General features: G+C 43.7%; 1 protein-coding gene across 2 annotated transcripts in view; it reads left to right on the top strand.

Moving 5' to 3' along the window:
- Window positions 1-13,753: 13,753 nt before the first annotated feature.
- Window positions 13,754-19,972, top strand: part of abcc3 (ATP-binding cassette, sub-family C (CFTR/MRP), member 3) — a 68,964-nt gene continuing 62,745 nt past the window's right edge. For both annotated transcript variants that reach the window (XM_056771085.1, XM_056771087.1), the window contains exon 1: window positions 13,754-14,006. In XM_056771085.1, the coding sequence (XP_056627063.1) occupies window positions 13,971-14,006 (36 nt within the window). In that variant the 5' untranslated portion in view covers window positions 13,754-13,970. The remainder of the gene's footprint in view (window positions 14,007-19,972) is intronic.

The following is a 19,972-nucleotide window of genomic DNA, read 5'->3' as shown; positions in this document are numbered from 1 at the left end:
TCTGAAGACCCTGCTCCCTCGTCAGACAGCACCAAATCAGGATGTGGAATTAGTCCCTCCGCCTGGTCAGGAGCCAATGAAGGATCCGTAGACAGCACCGGGCCACCCATCAACTCTAATCCAAGACTCTGGACAGGTTTTTCCACCGGGCCAGCATTCAGCGCCCCATCGGGAAGCAACTCAGTCTCTTGAGACATCTCCGGGTCAAACATCCGCTCAGGATCAGACAGCAGCCCCCTCTCTTCATTTCCACCAGTCGTTCGACAACCTTCCTCTCTCTGCCACTCCGGTACCCCTGCAAATGAGTTGGAAACATATGGCTTGAGGCGATTAAAATGTACAACCCTCTCGGTGCCCTTTTCTTGAGGTGCTATCCTATACAGAACCTCTGTTACACGCTCCAGGACAACAAAAGGCCCCACGAACCATCTCTTTAACTTCTGGCACACCCCCCGTTTACGCGCTGTATTTTTCACCCACACCAGCTCTCCTTCTGTATACCCCTGATACGAAACTTTCAAATCAAAGTTCTGTTTCTGACGCCCTGAAGCCTTCATTTGGTGAATTTTTACTGCCTCCACTACTGTAGACAAACTCTCTGCTACTTTTACCACATAATTATTCACTGACGTGAAGCGTTCCATTTCACCCACTCCCAGCACAACATCAACTGGCAGAACAATCTCCCTCCCAAAAAGAACCTTATATGATGAGAATCCAGTAGTAGCGTGTGTACTGCTCCTATAAGCCATCATCACATATGGCAACAGCGTGTCCCAATTCTGCTGATTATTCTCTATAAACAAAGTAAGCATAGAAAGCAGAGTACGGTTAAACCGCTCGATCATACCATTTGACTGCGGGTGATATGATGTAGTTCTTGTCTTATACATCTGCAACAACCTGCACAACTCTGAAAATAATGTGGACTCAAAGTTCGCCCTTGATCCGAATGGATACTACGGGGACCCCAAACTTACACACCCACTCCCGCACCAAAACTGTAGCTATTGTCACTGCTTCTTGATTTGGCAGGGCAAATGCTTCAGTCCACTTAGAGAAGTAATCCCCGATCACCACAATGTACTTATTCTTTCCACCAGTCAAAGGTAAGGGTCCCAAAATATCAATTGCCACACGTTCAAAAGGCCGCGAAGCAATTGTAGATTGCAAAGGGGCACGACGATTTGGGACATCCCCTTTCCGAGAAGCACACTCTGTACACTCCCTACACCACTTCCTCACATCCCCAAACCAGCCAGGCCAATAAAACCGATCTTTCACCTTTGCCTGTAATTTTTGCACACCTAAATGGCCACCGGTCATAGAATTGTGTAGCATCTTTAGCACATCTGGAATCATTGCTTCTGGAAGGACCACCTGAACCTTTGACGCCGCATCTGTATTACTCGGCGGATAACGCACAAGTCGCGCTCGTTCAAAACCAAGTTGCCCCCAAACAGGTAGAAATCCCTTCACCTCTGCACAGTTCTGGGCTTCCACACACCCTTCCTCCCCCTTCAATCGTAACTGTGCTACCACCTGCAAAATCTTATCCTTCCTCTGTGCCATGACCAGTTCATCATCGGTCTCGCTCTCTTCAGATGGAGTCACTTCACGCACAGCCCGAACAGAGGCGTTTCCCAGACCCCAGTCTTGATCACTTTCCCACTTAGCATCCAACTGGGGCAACCGTGAAAGCGCATCCGCATTAGCATGTTTCTTCCCTGGCCGGTGCACAATTTTATATTGAAAGTTAGCTAACTGTTCGATCCATCTAGCCAGCTGCCCCTCCAGACCCTGAAAATTATGCAACCACCTCAAAGAACTATGGTCCGTCCGCAACATAAATTCCTTACCCAGCAAATAATGTTTGAAATATTTGCTGAAAACCACCAAGCTAAGCAATTCTTTCTTTGTGGTGCCATACTTGCGCTCCTGCTTCGTTAACGCTCGACTTGCATACGACACAACCCGCTCTGCCCCATCTATTTCTTGAGACAGAACGGCCCCAATGCCCACATTACTGGCATCTGTGTCTAAAATAAATGGTCTCCGCGGGTCAGGGTATGCATGAACCGGAGATGTCACCAAAGCTGCTTTAAGCTGTAAAAATGCTTGCTGGCATTCATCATCCCATTTAAATTTTCGCCCCTTCTCTGTAAGACGATGTAATGGCCGTGCAATTTCCGCAAATCCTTGGATAAATCGGATTTTAGGACCTCACTACGAGGGGGAACAGATGTATCCACATGCACTATAACCTCGCGTACCTGTGCATCCCTATCGTTGGCAAAAATAAGAGGTATTTGTTTCCCCATTAATCGGCAGCTCTTTTGCTCAAGGTTAATAACAGCACCGAATTTTAACAAAAAATCTGCACCAAGCAGAATTTCCTGTGGTTCCACATCTGCCACCAGAAACTCTGCTATCACCCCTAATGAGTCAAACTGACATACAGTCTGCCAACGTCCCAAAATCGGCAGTTCTCCCCCACTAACCACCCTGACCACACCATCATGATGCTCAAGTCGAGCCCCTCCATCAGTAATGGTCAGCCACCTCTGCTTGGGTATTATTGAAACCTGGGCACCTGTATCAACCAAAAGCTTCACATCACACCCACCTAGTATGGTGGCCAGATAGACCCCAGGATAGCTCTGGAACGGTGAGGCCAATTGACAAAGTTGTTCCCGGGTTGGGGCAGGCATTTGGCCTAACGTGCCTGCCCCCTCCCATTTCCCAATAGATAAGGACACTCTCTCCTCAAATGCCGATTGCACCCGCATTACCAACACCCCCCCCACTAACGGCTGAGCCGGTCTACTTCCGCTCATCATTGTTACCAAGGACTCTCCGCTATCCTTCTGCAGGGGTGCATTTCTAACTAGCGGGGGAGCAACTTCCAGCCATTGCTGCACAGATTTTTTCAATGTTTGCACTTCATTACGCAGTGCATCTACGACCCCGGTCAGCACATCTACTTTAATCTCTACTTCAGGTACATGCAACGCCCGCACTTTTGAATCGGGATGAACCGTACATTGTTCTAATCCCTGAATCAGCTCGAATTCTACGGCAATATTAATCGCTTCTTCTAACGTAAGGGGCTTAAAGCTACGGAGCCGCATGCGAGTTTCTCCATTCCCTACATGTGTAATAAAATGGTCTCTGGCCAGTAAATCCTGCGTATCTGCCCCTACCGCCGGGTGTGCTTTAACCCCCAACCTCCGAAGAGCATTACCATATTCACACACTGTTTCATTCGGCTGCCGTTTACGTGACGAAAAACTTACTCGGTTCCATTCTGCGGTTTCACATGGTTCAAAACATTTGCCCAACGCATTTTTTAATAACACATAACTATGCTTGGCCTCTAAAGGGAGGCCACTATAGATATCTCGAGCACGACCCGCCAATAAAAGCGCCATAAATTTAAGCTTCATAAATATAGGGCGTGAAAAAGCTCGGTTTGCTGATGCAGCTGTGGCTTCCAACAAAGGTACCGTCGCCGAAATGGCAACATTCGACGGCCCTGCTTGGCCCTCTTGGTGTCCCTCTCTGCCCTCCATTGCCTGTTGTCTAATTGTTACAAGAAAAGATCCCACCGCTGCCACCAGTGTAACACCCAGGCAAATGTAAGTCAGAGACCGAACACCACAGGGACAAGTATGAAAGCTTTATTGCATTAAAACCATAAACACACTCCAGTACGGCACATTACCCCCCTTTAGTCAAGGCTTGCTTCAATCTCCCAACCAACAGCGATCACCGGAGACACAGAGTTCGATCTCTCACGGGGTCAGGCAGTAGTCCAGGGTTCAGACACAGAGTTCGATCTCTCACGGGGTCAGGCAGTAGTCCAGGGTTCAGATGCACCACCACAGGGTAGGCGGCAGCACTAGCACGTTGCCAGGTATAATCCCAGTTTAAGTGGCACCAGCACAGGGTATGCAGTAGCACTAGCACGTTGTCAGCTATAATCCAGGTTTCAGGAGCTCTCCTAACCACTAAAGAAGGCCCTCACTGACTAGCTCTATTAACTCCCCCTCTATCTGGCTACCTGTCTTCACCGCCGGAGACACTTTTTATCTCGAGCGGCCGTTTAGCGTGTCACCCACACTCGAGCTCCCGAACGACAAGCAGCCTCTCCAACAGTCTTTTTATCAGCCTTTTAATCCGCATCACCTGTACACTTTTACCTTAGTCCCCACCCCTCATTAACTCAAAGACACCTCCACCGTACTCCCTTACATCACACTGCTATAAATGTGGTCAACGTAGTAATAAGTGTACACAATGTGCTAATATTTAGGCAAACGTATGCAAATACAGTTGCTATTATCTGTCAGCTAGCGGCCGACCCTTTATGATTGCCCAACAGCTCCGGGACTAATGCCGCAAATGGCTGCTGGTTGACGAAAGCGACGTCGACGACATCATCCACCGCATGGTACTGGAGCAGTTTAACGCTCGACTGCCCAAGAAGACGGCAAGAGGGTCCAGTGTCACCTTTTTGCCTTCTACTGTCTTACACATGAATTCTGAACGCTTATATTACACAGTATTTTTTTACTCGCTTCTAGATGTCCCTCTCAACAGCGGCAATGCATTAGGATTATTTGTTTGATTTGTTCGCTACGGTTAAAACGTTACAACAACAAAAACATCAGCACTTCTTTATTGATAATATAAAAGAAAAGAAAAATCTGCACATATTTAATTTGCCAGGTCCCCATGCTGGTTTGTCCCTGCACCAAAGATAAAATGCTGCTATAAATGTGGTCAACGTAGTAATAAGTGTACACAATGTGCTAATATTTAGGCAAATGTATGCAAATATGGTTGCTTTTATCTATCAGCTAGCGGCCGACCCTTTGTGATGGCCCAACAGCTCCGGGACTAATACCGCAAATGGCTGCTGGCTGACGAAAGCGACGTCGACGACATCATCCACCGCATGGTACTGGAGCAGTTTAACGCTCGACTGCCCAAGAAGACGGTAAGTGGGACCAGTGTCACTGACCGATGTCGCTGGCCTCAGCCATCCAACTCGCCGAGGACCAGATGGTGGTGTGCTCCGGGGATGGCAAACCCCTTCGAGCTGTCTCTCTCTCCTTTCCGGTGTCCTCTTCTCACCCTGTCCCTTTCCACAGGTCCCGTCTGCCCAGTCCACCTCGAGTCCTTGCCCGGGGACGAACAGGAAATGCCTGGAGTTGATGCTGCAGCACGACGCTTCGGCACTCTCTCCATGCTTGTCCCACTTCCTGCCACTGGCGTTGCGGGGTACCGGACCATTTTCTTTATAGGTGCCCAGTGATGGTGGATGGGAAAATGAGGCAGTCAGGCTGGCACCACATACCTGTGACTATAAAGGTACCTGAATATCACTCTCTGGTGGATTCAGGTTGTAACCAAACCTATATACATCAAAGACTGGTTTGGCCCAGGACATTGGATACAAGCCGCCTGGTTCAGGTACAGTGTGTACACGGGTATGTGGTGGAGTATCCTTTAATGTCCACCATTATACAATTCAGGGGACAAAATCATAGAGTAGAGGTGGCGGTTAATCCACACCTCCGGCATCCGTTGATTCTGGGAACCAATTAGCCCGCTTTTTGGGAATTATTAGGGTATTTACGTGCGGTTGTTGCTTGGGAAAAGAAGGGGCATGGAGCGATCAGCGAGAGGACATTGGATTGCATTTGTCCTGGTGGACTCCCTGGTGGAGAGCACCAGAGAAATGGAGTGTTTGGCCATCAGATGTGCCGTCATCACCCTTAGATACTATTTCCTGGGCCGGGAATTCACCCTCTGTTCGGACCACAACCCTCTGCAGCTGCTCCACCGCACGAAGGATACCAACGCCCGAATCACCCGTTGGTATCTAGCCTTACAGCATTTTAAGTTCCAGGTGGTCCACAGGCGGGGTGCAAAGATGGCTGTAGCCGACTTCCTCTCCAGGAATGGGGGGAGCTGCAGGCCGAGCGGTGAGTAAGTGGGTCAAGTGCGAAGCTATTGAACCACATTACTTTACATTGTAGATCTCTCAACGTGCTGAATGAGCAGCCGCTTGTGTTTGTTTTTGAAGAATCTTATTATGTTGTTTAAGTGAGAATGAAAGTCTGATTCAGTCCAGCCAACCTCGTCCAGTCTGGTGGATGATTGTGTCCACCTTGTCATCATACCTTGCCATCGTTCAGCAGAAGAAAGTTATACAGTTTCTACATTATTAAGGGGTTTAAATGATAACAGAATTCTAATTTTGGGGTAAACTATCCCTTAAGAATGTAGGATTCCATTGTGTTTATACATCCCTGTCGAGGTAGTGGATACAGTGATTTACAATTTGAATGTTTTTCTCTCATACAGTAAGATGTTAGCTGCTGTGCCGTACTTGTTCTGTGCAGTTCTGTTGGGATGTGTGGGTTTTTCCGAGATATTTATCTTGGCTTAAAGTGCCTTAAAGGAACAGTTCACTCAAAAATTAAAATTCTGTCATCATTAACATACCCTCGAGTTGTTCCAAATATTTTTTTTCTGATGAACACAGGGAAAGATACTTGGAAAACTGCCACAGGTCTTCTGACAGGTCAGAGCTTTATCATAACAATTCATTAGGCTTAAGCTATTACACACAAATCACATAGAAACATTCCTTAAATGTCCTTGTTTAACTTGAATGACAGCTCAAACACCATAAAATCATTTTGTAATTTATAATTTTAGACAGCACAGATCTGAAGGTTTAGTTTAATGTATTACAGGGGTGATGCTGGGGGGTTATCTGAACTGATCTGTGCTGGAAGTTTGCACTCAGGTCTTTTATAAATGGGGAACAACAGGGCTAGGATATAGAGCTTATTTTAAGTTTCCGGGTTTCTAAACAGCAGAAGTGGGTAAACTTCTCATTCTCATTTGCTCAAGTAGCAAAACTAAAACTCCTGTATAGTGATTTCACTACTTTTAATAAAATGAAAAAAAATAGAAAGAGTCTGACAACATTCAAAAGAGAGAATAATTTCAAATTTACTGTGACTTCAATAGACGGTGTATTAGAAACAACCCTCTATTAGCGTTAAATATTGTTTTGTAATTTGATACAAAGGTATTATAATAGAAAGTATAAAGAAAGTGTTATAAACATGCTTAATTTGTTCAAAATGAAAATTAAAAAAAATGACGATGCTGATGACCCTTGAACGAGTCATTACAGTTTTGTGAAATCGGTCCATTGTCACGGCCACGCCGTCTACATCTGCTTCGGATTTCGGATTCTCACGCTCACGTTCACCAGACTATTAACGCCTGATTCATTGATTACATGTCACAGCTGTAACTCATCTCTTGGACTGCATTTATACTCCCTGGGTTCTAGAGTTCTTTGTTGGGTATTAACGTTGTTTGATGTAAGGCGGGGCTTATGTTATCCTCTGGAATATTATCCTGTTTTTCTTTAGTTTTTGTATCTGTTGGTTTCCTATCTTTCCAGGGATTGGAATCCCTTTTTGTTTATATTGGATTTACCTGAAGTTCTTCTTTTGGACTGCCTTTCTTCCAGTAGTAGATTGTTTCATTAAAGCCTTCAACCCGATCTATGGTGTGATATCTTTCTGTCCTCAAGAAACCCGTGACAGAATACCCGACCAGAAAAGGACAAACTGCGTGCTTCGATGTCTTCATCACCTTCGTCCAACCCCCTGCCTACGACGGATCCCATTGGGAATTTGGTCACAACCCTTCAGCAGCAACTCCTTTCCTATACGCTGCCAGCCCTATGGTCACTCCGAACTTCTACACGGGATCAGTGGAGGAGTGCAATGGCTTTCTATTAGAGTGCGAACTGTTCTTCGAGGTAAACGCTCGCCAGTTCGGGTACAAGAGAGCACGTGTGGCATTCGTCATTTCTCGTCTCATCGGAAAAGCGCTCAACTGGGTTCAATGTGTTTGGGCGTCTGGAGGACCCCTTGTACAATCTGAGAGACTCTTTTTTTCAACATTTCCGCGAGGTATCTGGTCAATCCGCAGGTTCGTTGACAGTACAAGATCAACTCTTACGTCTGAAACAGGGTGTCATGATTCCGCTATCATGTCATGTTTATTCTTATTCTTGCAGCGGAGTCATGACTAAGTCTAGGGTTTTGTGTGAGAAGGACATGGCATGGCTTAGATTTTGGCTGTCATGCGCCTTCTCGTGTCTCGTCTATGGCCCAGCCCCTCTCGTCTCCTCGTTAGCTTCCCTTGAGTGTTTTATTACCCACACCTGCCTATTGTAATTATCCTTTATTCGTCTCCCTATTTAATGCCCTTGTATTCTCTGTCCTGTGCTCGTTTGTTCTTATACATACTTGTAACTTTGCTTGTCTGAACTGCTGTACCCAGGATTTATCCTTACGTTGTGTCACAGCGTTTCTGCCCCAGCACTCTGTTCCTGAGAGTTTTTGTTACAGTTTGTTACCCTACGTGAGTTTTTCGTTCCTGTTTGGCTGTCTTTGTTTATCCCCTGTATTTTACCCCATTGTGGGTTTTTGTTTTGTGTTTTATAAAGATATTTTGTTACCCCGTACCGCTGCCTGCATTTGGGTTCTTCTCTCTCATTACATTTCGTGACAGAACAAACGAGCCTATACTGAACCCAGCAAGCAGCCATGAACACTGGCCGTTGTGGTGTTGCCCGTCGCCTCTGCAGCCTTCGCCAGGGGAGGGAGACGGTGCATGAGTTTGGGGAGAGGTTCCTCGACATCGCCGGGCAAGGCGTCTTCGGGGAGGATGAGCTGGCGGTGCGGTTCAACACCGGTCTCAGAGACCCACTCTCCTGATCGGAGATGAGAGCGATGAGGCCGTTGGACTTCGAAGCCGTGTGGCTAGCCGCCGCGGCTCGTGCGGAGTCCACGAACACATCCCCATCCGACTCCTCCTGCACGGAGCTAGCCGTGCCTCCCACCGCCTCTCTTCTGTCGACCGCAGTCCCTGTGGGCCGCTCCCGGAAGAGGAAGCCCAAGAGGGGAGAGCGTTTCAGTACTGCCCAGCATCCGGTGTTCCCGAGGCTGGCTTTCAAGCCGGTCCAGCAGCCGGCACCAAGCGCTGCCCAGCCACCGGAGAGCGCTGCCCAGCCGCCATTCCAGCCGGTCCCGTCCGGCACTCCCGGGCCTCTCCAGCCGGTCCCGTCCGGCACTCCCGGGCCTATCCAGCCGGTCCCGTCCGGCACTCCCGGGTCTCTCCAGCCGGTCCCGTCCGGCACTCCCGGGCCTCTCCAGCCGGTCCCGTCTGGCACTCCCGGGCCTCTCCAGCCGTTCCCGTCCGGCACTCCCGGGCCTCTCCAGCCAGAGAGCGCTGCCCATCCGGCAATCCAGTCAGTGTTCCTGCCGGTCTTCCAGCCGGTGTCAACCCCCGCCCAGCCAGCCTTACACCCGGAAGTCAAGCCTGCTCCTGTTCCCCACTGGACTTCCCCAGTCAATCCCCCTGGGGCTTCGCGCTCCAGAGCGCCACCCCGGACCGTGACTCCCCCTAAGACTGTCCCACCCTATCCATACCCTTTTGGACTGCCCCCTAGGTACTCTTGTTTGCCCCCACCCCCCCTCCCTTGTTTGTTATTTTTATTGTCTCACCCCAACCCGTTTGTTATTATTTCTTGTATGTCCCTAATCATGTTTTCAATGTTCTGTTGGTTTTTGTCTGTTACCCAGTCTGTCTTGTCTTGTTAGTTACCCCTTGGTGAACACCTGGAGGTGTTCATTTGAGGGGGGGCTTATGTCATGATTCCGCTATCATGTCATGTTTATTCTTATTCTTGCAGCGGAGTCATGACTAAGTCTAGGGTTTTGTGTGAGAAGGACATGGCATGGCTTAGATTTTGGCTGTCATGCGCCTTCTCGTGTCTCGTCTACCCTTGAGTGTTTTATTACCCACACCTGCCTATTGTAATTATCCTTTATTCGTCTCCCTATTTAATGCCCTTGTATTCTCTGTCCTGTGCTCGTTTGTTCTTATACATACTTGTAACTTTGCTTGTCTGAACTGCTGTACCCAGGATTTATCCTTACGTTGTGTCACAGCGTTTCTGCCCCAGCACTCTGTTCCTGAGAGTTTTTGTTACAGTTTGTTACCCTACGTGAGTTTTTCGTTCCTGTTTGGCTGTCTTTGTTTATCCCCTGTATTTTACCCCATTGTGAGTTTTTGTTTTGTGTTTTATAAAGATATTTTGTTACCCCGTACCGCTGCCTGCATTTGGGTTCTTCTCTCTCATTACGTTTCGTGACACAGGGTCACTTATCAGCTTCTGACTACGCCCTTCGCTTTCGGACTGTTGCGGCCAGAAGCGGCTGGAATGAGGCGGCGCTCATCTCGGTATTCCGGCAGGGATTGAGTGGTACGGTATGTTCCATAATGACCATATATGATGACGACGAAGGATTGGAAAGTCTTATTCAATGAGCGGTACGGATTGCCCAACACCTCTCAGCTTGTGATTACACACAACCTAACACCTTTCTGACGCCTCCTACCTCTGCCTCTTGGTCCAAACTGCAACCGCCTGAACCTATGCAAATTGACCGCTACCATCTAACACCTGAGAAGCGAACCAGATGACTCACCCGACTCACAACGCCCTCTGCCGGCTGCTGGACCGGGCTTGGTGCCGGCTCCTCAGGGTAATCTACGGCCGAGCTGGCTCGGACCAGCCCTCCCCCGCAGCTCCCCCCTCAAAAAAATTTGGGGCTTGATACCCCTGGACTTGGGGCCCCCTGACTGGATGCTGGTCTGGACGCCGTCCCCGAACCCGTCCTCCCCCACTCGCCACAGGCAACGCCAGGGGAAGCAGGTTTTCAACTCCGCTTCGCCAAACTCGTTCCTCTCAGCCACCGCCGAGAATGCCCTGGCGAACTCCCGGTTCCCGTAATTCCCCTGAAGTAACCCTAGCGGCAAGTGAGCTTGGGCGGATCGCAAGGACAGCGTCGTGCTGTCCATTGGAGCTGCCTGCTGGGTTCGGTTAGGCTCGTGCATTCTGTCAGGAGTTGACATGGTGGGAGAACCCAATTGCAGGCAGAGACAGATGGTACGAGTAAACAAGGGTATTTATTATAATAAAAAGGACAAAACAAAACCCACGAGGGGGAAAACAAGACAGGATAACTTTAACAGAAATCAAAGACACGGACTCACTTAACTGAGAAAATAAACACTAGTACACACACTGAACTGACTTACTGACACGGGGTACAGGAACAAGGAGAGATAAGGTCATAAGACATAGAGCAACTGGTCACAAGACTTTCACAGGGAACAGCTACAATGCACAAGCACAGGGCAATGAAACATTGGGCGTATAAATAGGGAAACAAACATCATTAACAAGGGAGCAGGTGTGGGTAATGAAACACTAAGGGAAAGCTAACGAGACAAAAGGGCGGGAAACATCGACGAGACACGGAGAGAGAGTGAGAGGATCACTTTGGTCCAACCCCTCTCTCCACAAAGAACCTTATACTATGTCATGGCACCGCCCCAAGATCAAGAATAAACAAGAAAAGATGGCGGAACCATGACAGTGTGATATCTTTCTGTCCTCAAGTCACCTGTGACATTAGCTGTGATTCCCAACATTATAAATTCAACTGACAGCTGCTACATGTAGCTGTTTATTGACATTTGTGGAATTGGTGAGACTCTTAAAGTGACCGGTTCCTTATTTTTTTTTTTTTTTTATAACACAGATGTCAGTATTGTTATTACAATGTTTCAAATAAAGCCCCGACAGTTCTCTCTTTATTATTATTATTATTATTTTGTTTCCAACTGCTTGCTGTTTAGAGTTTTGCTTAAAAAATGTCCAAATGAAATCATATAAAGTTCTCTTCCTGTAAAGCTGCTTTAAAACAACGAAACATTGTAATAAGGACTATATACAGTTCATGAAATTGAATTTAATTACTTTGAAATCAAACAAATTCAATAATAATTAAATAAATATTATATGATTTTGCAGTTAAAGGACATTTCATAAGAGTGTCTTTATGTGGGTGTGTGTAGGTGGTGTGAATCCGGTCGGCTTGAAAACATGTTTCTCTACAAAAGGGGCACCCGGCAAACCCCTGAGCTAGCATGACTCTGCTCTTTGGGGCTCTTCTGATGCACGCTACTCTGCGAAAGATTAGAATGTATCTGTCTTGGTGAGTATGCTCTATATCACAAGTAATTAATAAACATATTAAGCGTGATTATGTGATATAATTACATCATGAAAGTGATCCCTTAGGTCCTGGATACAGTTATAATGAGATTAATCTGTTTACCAAACGTGTATATTACTGTGCAGTACAGAGAAATTGAAAAAGGCCTCCTGCTCCTGAACTTTGAATGGCTGGAAGTGGAGGCAAGAGGGTTAGATTGGAGCTCGATTAGGTCTGGGGACAAAATGTAGAGTTAAGATTGTTTTCTGGTCTATGCAGCAGGTGGCAGTAAAGCACCTATAGAGCTCCAATCCAGACCTTTGGCATCCACTTCCAACCATTCACAGTTAAGGACATTTTCAATTTCACCATACTGCACAGTAATATAGGCTACATGTTAGCTGGGTTAAACAGATTAATCTCATTATAACTGTATCTAGGACCAAAGCGACCAATTTCATCACACTGCTGATATGTAAAATAGTGTATTGTTACAAATTACTCAAATATAAAAATTTAATTACATAAAAAGCAGTTATATTAATTTATACATTTATACAGTTATACAAAAGGTATCCCTCAAGAAAACATGACAAGCCAAGCATACTAGCTGCCTGACTCTCAGTTTTTAGAAAGATTAAAATAAAGTAATTTGAGCGCTCTTCAGCCTTAAAGGGGCGATAAACACCTTAAAAGACAAATGTAATTGTAACGTATCAAATGTACTAATGTGTTATTTTGTGTCATTATGATTTCCCATCAAATGGATACACATAATTAAATGAAGCTTAAGATACAAGTTGTGAAAAGTGTGGTAAGGGCATTATGGGAAGAATAACAGGCAATGAAGAGGACAAATATATGGAAAACAAACAAGTGTAATGAATGAAAGGACAATTACGATGTTCCTGGACATCAAAGTGTGGCTTGTCTTGATGTGTGTCTGTGTTCATCTTCATTTTGGTCTGGTGCAGATGAGCTGTTCCAGGAAGAGGAACAAGTTTTATTACATGTAATGAGATCTGCATTATCAAGATACAGTTTTATCTTGTACTCTCTGCATGGCCCTTCGCCGATTTGCATTCAAGGAAATATTCTAGTTGGGCACAATTAGTACAAGTATTATTATATGTATGTGGGCCATTCAAATGCAAATCCTCTTAACTTAAATATAACTAAATATATGAATGTGTCCACAGGATAGTTAAACGTTACCTTTATTGATATTATATGAATATTTAATATGGAATTAATAACTTCATCATTTAAGATAATTATGTCTATATAATATAATATTAAAGAGACTAAATATGCCAATAATAATCCAAAATTGAATGTAAAGGTTGGTTTAAGCCCGAGACAGCTGGGAAAGCTCCAGCACTCCCTGTGACCCCAGTAAAGATAAACGGTATAGATGAAGGATAGATGGAAGAATGGATGGGTTAATCTACTGTAAATAATCCCGATTTAGATGGCTAAGTAAACATACATGAACCTGTGTAGTAAATGTACATGTCCGCGCTTGCGAACTACGTACGCAGAAATGGGCGGGACTCTCGTGCCATGACAACCTCTGAGTGACTCTCTACTGTACCGAGGGGGTAAGTAGTTTTTGAACGTCATACTGGGGAGGAGGGTTAGGAACCGGGCACAATAACAGTTTATCTGTCTCTCCGTCGATGCTGTAAGTTTGTTCTTGTCAGTAATGTTCGTGTTGCCGTGCGTTTGAGTTTTATGCAAGAACAAAAGAGCCACATCCTCTCGGCGTAAGGAAGAGATCCATTGAAGAGGACAGCAATGGAGCACTTATGCGGGTCCGAACTTCCATTCTGGGTAAGTTTGACCAGTTCTTACCCATTCAAAAGAGCTTCTACGTCATATGCTTTGATGGGTTTAGCTGTGTATAAAAGGTTTTGAAGATTTTCAAGCACCGTTTCCTTGACACCTCAAAACTGCTTCAACCAAGCGAATCCTCTTAAGCTACGAGGTGGTTACGCAAAAGTCCACATTAGTAGACTATAACTTAATGTTGAAAGTAAAGAATGTGGGTGCTTCCGTGCAAATAATAATACAGACATTATTAACTGTTGTGAATTCACTGCTCGGTTTGTCCAAGTTGTCATCGGGTTTCATCCTTATATGATGACAAATTGAATAGCAGCTTCATTGTAGCGTTGCATTGCACATTTGTTACATTGTCGCGTTTCAGGTGTAACTTCCATTAACACATGAGTAAGCATCTTCTCAAAACGCTGTGACAGTGTCAGGCTCACCGGTGTTAATGTTTGTCAGAGTGGTCCTGTTTGCACGCAACAGGCTCTGGAGAGGAATTCAATTTCATTAACAAACGAGCATCTTCGCAAAACACTGTGACAGTGTCAGGCTCACCGGTGTTAATGTATCTCTGAATGGTCCTGTCTGCACGTCACAGGTTCTGGAGAGGAATTTCTCTTGTTTACGAGGTTATTCAAGGTAAATTCATCATTGTGCTTGGCCTAGTTATTACAGCGAACACAGCGAGGCTTATCCTCGTGGTACACGTACAGTCGGTCAACATCACTGTCCGTCAAACATTCGGTTATAGGTTAAAAAGAAATAAAAAAGGGATGGATTTTTTCCTTGTTACCTTGTTGACATAAGTAGGTTTGAAATATAGGTTATCGCTTTTCTCGGTTTCTATAGGGTATAGAACAACAAAGCATAATATTTGTTATGGTTTAAACTTAAATATATAATTCAATCAATCAAATTCAAGTTGGTTTCAAAGCAATTTTCTGTTTTTGTGTTGTTAGGGTCTTTAGTGTTTTATTTGTAATACTTCATATTAACTTGTTAAAATAACAAACCTTTCCTTCTTGATTTGTTTCTCAAGGCTCACTACACATTAAGTTTATAGTTAGGGGCCAAGCCCCGTAGGGGCCATGACCACTACTGCTTCTGTTGGTATTATTATGATTCTGCTTCTTCTTCTTAACCAATGGGAGTCCATGGCAGCCCTATGAATCGTACGTAGGAAAATGGTGAAAATTGGCATACTTGTAGAGGTGCTACTCATTAGTCATGTGACCAAGTATAGGGTCTCTACCACTCACTCTATAGCGCTACCAACAGATCAAAAATGCACTTTCAAACGGCCGTAACTTTTTAACCCACTGATGTACAAAAATTGTACTCGGCACACTTCATGCACTCGTCATGCTCATTGCATTCCATGGTCGCTGGTACGAGCCTCGTGTTGTGCAATTATACATTTCAATTTGCAAATATGTGCACAAATAGTGCAAGTATGTCAACAAATGAAATGTAATGTCTTTTTAGTAATGGAATAAAATTAAGTGCAACGTATGTTGTTCATCTTAAAGCGGTACAAAAGTACAAAATTACATATTGTCTTTCATTGTCACTTCTGACATCTGTCATCAATAACTGCGTTCATGAGATATTACTCTAATATAAAAAAATATCACCCACGAATGCTGCTGGGTCAAGCATGCCCACTGAGTGGTACACCTGATAAATTGCAAGTCTGGGTTACTAAAGGTTGCTGGTTCAAACTCTGTGGCGCACATTTCTGTGTGTAAAAATAGTGCATGTCAAGAAGCAAAATGTAATTTTATTTTAGTAATAAAATAGAGTGCGGTGTATGTAGTACAACTAAAAGTGTTTTATAATACATATATTCAGACTGAAACAAGCTGGGTACAAAATTACATTCTTTCTTTCATTGTCACTTCTGACATCTGCTCCTTCTATATTCTGTATTTCTACTACTTTTGCTCTACGCTGTTGATTCAGCCCCTTGGGATTGGCACATGTCAATGTTTCAACCTCTGAAAAGCTCTCCTCAGGATGCTGGTCAGCCACGTCAATTGAGTAGCACACCTGATAACTGCAAGCCTAGGGTACATGACTTTGCGCGTTCAAACCTCCTGCTGCGTGTTTACACATTTCAATTTGTAAGTATGTGCACAAATAGTGTAAGTATGTAAACAAACGAAATGTAACGTCATTTTAGAAATGAAATAAAATAAAGTGCAATGTATGTAGTGCTACGTAAAGTGGTTTATAATACATGTGCATATATTAAAAAATAATCTGTTCTTCCATTACACTGTATTTTTGCTACTTTTGCTCTACAGTCTCATTTCGTGTCGTGGGTACGCTGGGGGAAATGTGGGCTGGGTGTGGTGGTTACGCTGGGTAAAGCGGTGCAAAGTGTGGGCTTGGCCCTGGCGGTGCTGCTTTCAGCTCTTGTTCTGCTTCTTTTTCTATGGCAGCCCTATGAACCGTAAGTAGGAAAATGATGAAACTTGGCACACTCGTAGTGGTGGTCCTAAAAAGTCACGTGACCAATTATGGGGCCTCTAGCACTCGCTCTATAGCGCCACCACCAGTTCGCTTATCGCATTCCAAGCGTTACATTAAGACTCTGACCATTATAAATTAACAGACTGTCATGAAAATTGGCGCAGAGTATCTTTGGACTGAGCTGCACAGACGTGACTAATAAGAATTGACCAAAAATTTACTGGAGGCGATATCTTGTCCATTCTTCGATCTATTGGTACAAGACTTTGTATAACTTTTTGACACCAAGGACCGGGGGTCTTTGCCAAAAAGGGGAAAAGGGGTCGCGAGATTTGAAAAATGGCTATTTTTGCTCGTAACTTTTGAAATGTTTGTCAGAAATTTGGGATCTCGGTGTCTACAGATTCCTTGAGTCTAGCCAGATCGTGTGAGTACGATTATGTCGCGACTGAATGATCGGCTCGTCCGCCATTTTGAAAGTTGTCATAAATCGCGATATATTTTAAACTGTATGATATATATGCACCAAATTTTACCCGCGTCACGAAATTAAAGTCCCAAACGTAATCTTAAAGTTTCAAGACAGCGCCACCTAGCGTTTTATGAGATATTATGCTTTAATAGCTTATAACCCTTGAACGATGCCAGGTCAACTATGTCAACTGAGTGGCGCAGACTATAAATTGCATGTCTTGGGTGTAAGAGGTCGCCAGTTCGAACCTCATGATGCACATTTAAACATTTCAATTTGCAAGTATGTGCAAAAACAGTGAAAGTTCTTTATCAAGTGCTATTGCGGGCTTTGCCCCGGTGGTGCTACTTGCAGCTCTTGTTAAAGTCTAGATCTGTCTAAGACTGAAATGTACGCCTCACTCATGTGTAACTTAGCATTTTAATTCAGTGTAGCTCTTTCTGCAGAATCAGATGATGACATGATGTAATCACGTTCCCGAAATGTATGTTACTCAAGGGTTTGCTAACCACAAAGCTGTCTTTGTTTTTCTTTGATGCATCCAAGAAATATGACGAATCCAGAAAATAGCAAGTTATGTAAAAATACTTAATTAAGACAACTTGTTAACACTAATAATTGTTCTGGAGTAAAAGTTTGTGTTTGCATATTATGTTTGTGTACTGTGCATATACATTTTGTATTTATAAAAACTTAAACATGCATGCAAATATTTAAGAAAAATATAAACATATAAACTAATTAACATTTATATATAATTTGAATTAATGGTAAATATAAATGTAGATGTAAACAAAAAATGTGTGTACGTGATGTGTATATGATTATAAATACAAAATTAATATGCACAGTACACAGACATACAGTATATTATGTAAACACAAGCTTTTATTTTGGATGCGATAAATCGTGATAAATAATTTGACAGCTCTAATTTTTACATTAGGTTTTTACATTACATTATATTATGTTATACATCATATACATTATAATGCTTTACATTAGTTTAATCCATAAAGCATAATTTAGTAATATTTGGTGAAGGCTTTACAGTGCAATGTTTCAATCAAAGCATGTTTAGAGAATGGGGTCCTGGTAGGGCTTCAGTTATTAATTAAATACATGTAGACTAATGTAATATATCTTAGTTTGTCCCAAAACATATAAAGATCTGGCTGTGGTCAAAGAAGTGAAAAGGTTCAGACATCGCTGTCTGGCTGAGTTCAGCTCATTTTATTTTACTCACTCAGATTTAGATTAGCTTGCTCAAAAGCCGTAGGGCATGTAAGGTAACTGCCAGATTGTTCTGCATCCGTCTCCGACTGCAGCCGAGAATGTATGTATCACCATGTTTCTCAAAAGATATCATTGAAGATGTTTTTATTCACAAGACACATTGAAAAACATTTCCTTTCAACTCTTTTTTTTATAAATTTCCTAGGGGATCTCGTGCTCGAAATCCATCCCCCTTGTTTGTAGCACATGCTGCCTGTGTCCTCAGATGTCTTCGTTCTTTCCAACAATTATAGGAGAACGGCTGCGCAGCTCTATATATGAAGCAGGGCAAAATCACAAAGGAAAAAAATTCTGTTAACAGTAGTGTAAGTGTTTTTTACCAGAGGCTTGTTGCATTTTTTCCTTAAAGGGCTAGCACACTTGTAAATGAAAATTCTTTTATCATTTAAGCATCCTTATGTCTTTCCAAACCGGTTTTACTTTCATCTTCTATAGAATGCAAAAGACAATGTTTTGAATAATGTTGGGAAATTAACAACGTTGAGACTGAGACATTTCTCTAAGTATCTTCATTTGTGTTGCAACGAAGAAATAGTCAGAGGTTTAAACTCCATGAGGGTGAATAAATGACAACAAAATATTTTTGGGTGAACTATCCTATTAAGGTATATCACTGATTTCTTGGTTCATATTTAGGTTAAATTCCTCTCAAAGAAAATGCAAATGGATCTGTCAAACTACTTACTCCAGTACAGCCACAGTTCCTACGTTGAGATCAGTGGAAATTAGTTGTAGCGTTGTGGTGTCCCAATTTCAAATGAGCCCAGAGTACTTAATCCATTAGGGATTACCACCAAATCTTTAATACTGAATGTTACTATAATGAGAGCTAAAGCAATTATTGGCATGTGTGAATTGTCAGGTAAAGTAACTCATTCTGGGGCAGAATGTGTTTTTACTGCACTGGCGTGATTTGTTTTAAATCTGTCTTCTACTTCTCCCTGTTTCTGTTCCTAGATAACAATTTGTCGCCCTGCTGGATTTTGACTGGATTTTTTGATGACAGCAGCATGATTTGTCTGTTTTGGCCCTGAGTGAATGCATCTTGAGTTTCATTTGAGGTCATGTTGGGTAACACATGCATTGATCTGAGAGGCAGTATTGCACAGATTCTTGGATTGTCACAGATTTTGTGGATCCCTGCTTTTTTTATGAATGTCGTATGAGAGCTTTAAGGGAAGACAGTGTATAGAGAGATGTATGGCTTTAAGGTGTGATGAACTGTGGTCTATTGTTTTATAATGTTATATGAGGTTTACTTATGACATGTTTTTTTACATCCAAAAACATCAAAATCAATATGTAATAGGCTACTTTATTCCCAGGTTTTGAGGCCGGCTCTACAAAGGATTACTTTTAATGGGCGTGCCGCATTGAAGACAACGCCCACCGCTTTTAATTGGATAGCAGTTTGAGTAGTTGGTTGTGTAGGTTACACATTAGCACCATACGCAGTTTTCGTAGGGCATTAGTGTTATCTGGAGACCTCCTGTGATTTAAAAATGTCCTCCCCACATCAGTATTTCATGTGACGCATTCGCACGGGATGATTTTACCCAAATTTACTGATTTATTTCCCGGTTGTGATGGCAAGGCTTTGCGTATAGTTGTATAGCCTATAATTGTATGGTGTTTAATGATTTATGACCGTACCTGTCAGCATTTTAGACCAGTGATCCCGACTAAATCACCGCGATCGCGGGTCTCAAATGTTATGAGAGTT

The sequence above is a fragment of the Triplophysa dalaica genome, chromosome 17 (assembly GCF_015846415.1).
Source record: "Triplophysa dalaica isolate WHDGS20190420 chromosome 17, ASM1584641v1, whole genome shotgun sequence".
Taxonomy (NCBI): domain Eukaryota; kingdom Metazoa; phylum Chordata; class Actinopteri; order Cypriniformes; family Nemacheilidae; genus Triplophysa; species Triplophysa dalaica.
The sequence above is the reverse complement of the archived record's forward strand: the minus strand, read 5'-3'. Positions and strand labels throughout refer to the sequence as shown.